The sequence below is a fragment of the Diadema antillarum genome, unplaced genomic scaffold, assembly GCF_040938485.1.
Source record: "Diadema antillarum isolate AM-2024a unplaced genomic scaffold, OU_Dant_1.0 scf00000206, whole genome shotgun sequence".
NCBI lineage: Eukaryota > Metazoa > Echinodermata > Echinoidea > Diadematoida > Diadematidae > Diadema > Diadema antillarum.
In genome coordinates this window covers 1-2,804 of record NW_027271095.1, presented here as the reverse complement: position 1 = coordinate 2,804, position 2,804 = coordinate 1, and the positions used below count along the sequence as shown (strand labels likewise).

The following is a 2,804-nucleotide window of genomic DNA, read 5'->3' as shown; positions in this document are numbered from 1 at the left end:
TTTGTATTCTTTTTTTGTGTGAAATATATATATATGTCAAGTGAAATATAAACTAAAGGTGCTGGAACTGTTCACTGTGTCTTGAGTGTAAGACCAGCGCAGTTCAGTTATTCAATTCAATTCAATTCAATTGTCAGACAGAGCACATCTCTCTTTCAGATCCCCTTGAGAAAGAACCTTGAGGTTTCTTCGATCTCCAATATCTATCTGCGTATCACCATCAACTTCTAACTTCCGAGATGGTGGTTGAAATCTACATCGATCTCAGGTCGCAACCTTGCCGATCTCTCCTCATCTTCATGAAGAACACCGATATTCCTTTCGAGATCAAGAACGTCGACTTGCGACTTGGTAATCCACCTGTTATCTACTTTTCATTATCTTCAGTTCATTGTGATTCCGTGTCCTACAATATACACCAATTCGGTTTGGGTACTGATTTTATGGTATTTTTTTTTTAACTGGGGGTTTCAAGTATGCCTAACAAAAGATATTTTTATGCATTGACGTAGCAACGCACGTGGCTTATGACTGAAATGTGTTCAAAGATTTATTACGGGGTACTCGGGGCGGGTGAGAACTTCGGACGAACGATGGATAGGGTTCCAGTCGCGACGCCACGCCACCCACCCTTGGTTCAGTCGGATCACTCGGATTGTGTTACTTTCTTCGGCACTCGTATATCAGGCAGTCGTCTCAGAACAATATCATTAGTTTTTGCCTCTTCGTGACTATTCTTGCAAGGTTGTAGGATTTTTTAAAAAAATGCTGAGCTGGAACGTACATTCCTTTCTGCTAATTGTGCTCTTGCTTTGGAGTGACTTGACCGATTGTGATTTGTAGAATAAGAAGAAAATTTTTTTCTATGATTTTTTTTGAATTCTTAATATTGATTATAGTGATTATTATATTAAGTAATAGTATCAGTATGAGTTTTTAATAGTATCATTATATACTGTTGTTGCTGTTGTTGTCATCAATGTTATTATGATTATCATTACTATTACTATTACCAACATGAACAAGTGTTTGAAAGCATAAGCAGGCAATGTAATACACCCTATCGTGAAAAATGGGGGGGGGGGGGGGGGCTAAAGTCCTAGCATTGCTTTAGATTCCATTTCATCCCTTCTGTTTTATTTCTTTCATTTAAAAAAAAAAGCCATCGTGAACATGCGTAATGCCTTTTATGACGATTTTTTTTCACTTTCGCTCTTCCTTACTCTTCCTTCGATGCAGGAGAGCAAAATAAGCCAGAATTCGTCGAGATAACGCCACTGCAGACAGTTCCTGCCATAAAGGATGGAGATTTCAGCATGGGAGAAACGTACGATAAATAAGACTCAATATCTTCGAAAGGACCGTAGTTTATTTCCGTCATTAAAACGAGATAGAAAATGAAGCTGATCGTATTTCATTCACTTGTTTGGGATCATGACGGCAACTCAAGTGTAACAGCTCAAGAGAAATTTCGTCAACGCATGTTCCGTCCCTTTAAAAGGGAGCTTCGTTGTTTGTAACAAAACAAAGTTAAGCTTCACAAAAATAGAATAATTGAAAAAAAAAAAAAAATGTTTTGAATGATTGCATGAATAACAGCAAGAGATGCTTATTTTCAACAGAGCCTACAGCAAAGTAAAACTAAAAATATTTTCGTATAACTTCATTATCCCATTAGTAACTGAACCACCCGAAACCGCCGTCTTATTATTCCCTTTAAAGCCCGAAACCGCCCGTCCGCTTTTTTCTTAGTTTTATGCTCTACCATTTTATTGTTTTCATGTAGAATATTATAATCACGTACTTTGAAAGAGGTCAAAGGTCAACAAAAGTATATCAGAATTATTTTTGTGACACACCATTCTCTTGGTAAAGTCTTGATAGGCTTTCCAATAAGCATATCTTATAGTAGACAAAAAGAAACATGTACATTGTAGTGAGCTATTTCACATAATTTATAAAATTGAGAAATGAGAGTAATATTGCTGTACCTTCTAGGGAACCATAGACCGTTATGTATAGAATCTTCAGTCGCTAAAAGGTTAACACCACTTTACATCATTTTCTAGTTTTCAACACAGCGGATTTCTTTACCCAATATTTGGCTGATTGTTGTTGTTTTTTTCGTCAAAAAAGGACAATTTGGTGTTCTTAGCTCATTCTTGATTTTTCCTGTTATTAATGACGCATGGTGACATGACATTTGCTCCTGCGACAATTGCTCCGGTGTTATTTCCTCCAAGGACTTAGAGTTAGGGACTTAAGAGGGTTTTAGGTTTAGTTTGATGTGAAGATTAAACTATGTTTCTTGCTGGAATTCATGCTTGGCTTATCGTGCAGATATTTCATGGGAGCAATTATCACAGGAGCAAAATGTCATGGAACCGACACATATCATGTTTGTCTTGAACGAGTTGAGTGTTTCTCGTTCGTCTGTCATCATGGCTGTATCAACGCATTGTATCGCATCGTATTGCATCGTTTTCGCTCTGGAAACAACAAAACAAAAACAAACGACCAAAGCCTGCATTTGAAACACATTGTATAGGATTGTTCTTTCGATTACTGTAACCATGATACCGCTGTTGAATACCCTCTCAAATTTTTCTCGGTAATGTTTCTTGTCCTCAAAATATTCCTCATTTACTGGTATCAGAATTGCCATCATTCGCTACCTGACGACCAAGTACGCCGACAAAGTGGCGGATCACTGGTACCCAAAAGATCTCGAGCAAAGGGCACGTGCAGACGAGTATTTGTCCTTCCACCATACGGGAACCAGGGGTGGTTGTAGAGGCATCTTC

General features: G+C 37.9%; 1 protein-coding gene across 1 annotated transcript; it reads left to right on the top strand.

The window, feature by feature from the left end:
* Positions 1-231: 231 nt before the first annotated feature.
* LOC139724080 (glutathione S-transferase theta-1-like) lies at positions 232-2,801 on the top strand (the record flags this gene model as incomplete). The annotated part of the gene is made up of 3 exons (XM_071635283.1): positions 232-351; positions 1,240-1,327; positions 2,657-2,801. Coding segments are annotated over exons 1-3 (345 nt in total), but the record flags the coding sequence as incomplete, so codon positions are not given.
* Between the last annotated feature and the right edge of the window lie 3 nt (positions 2,802-2,804).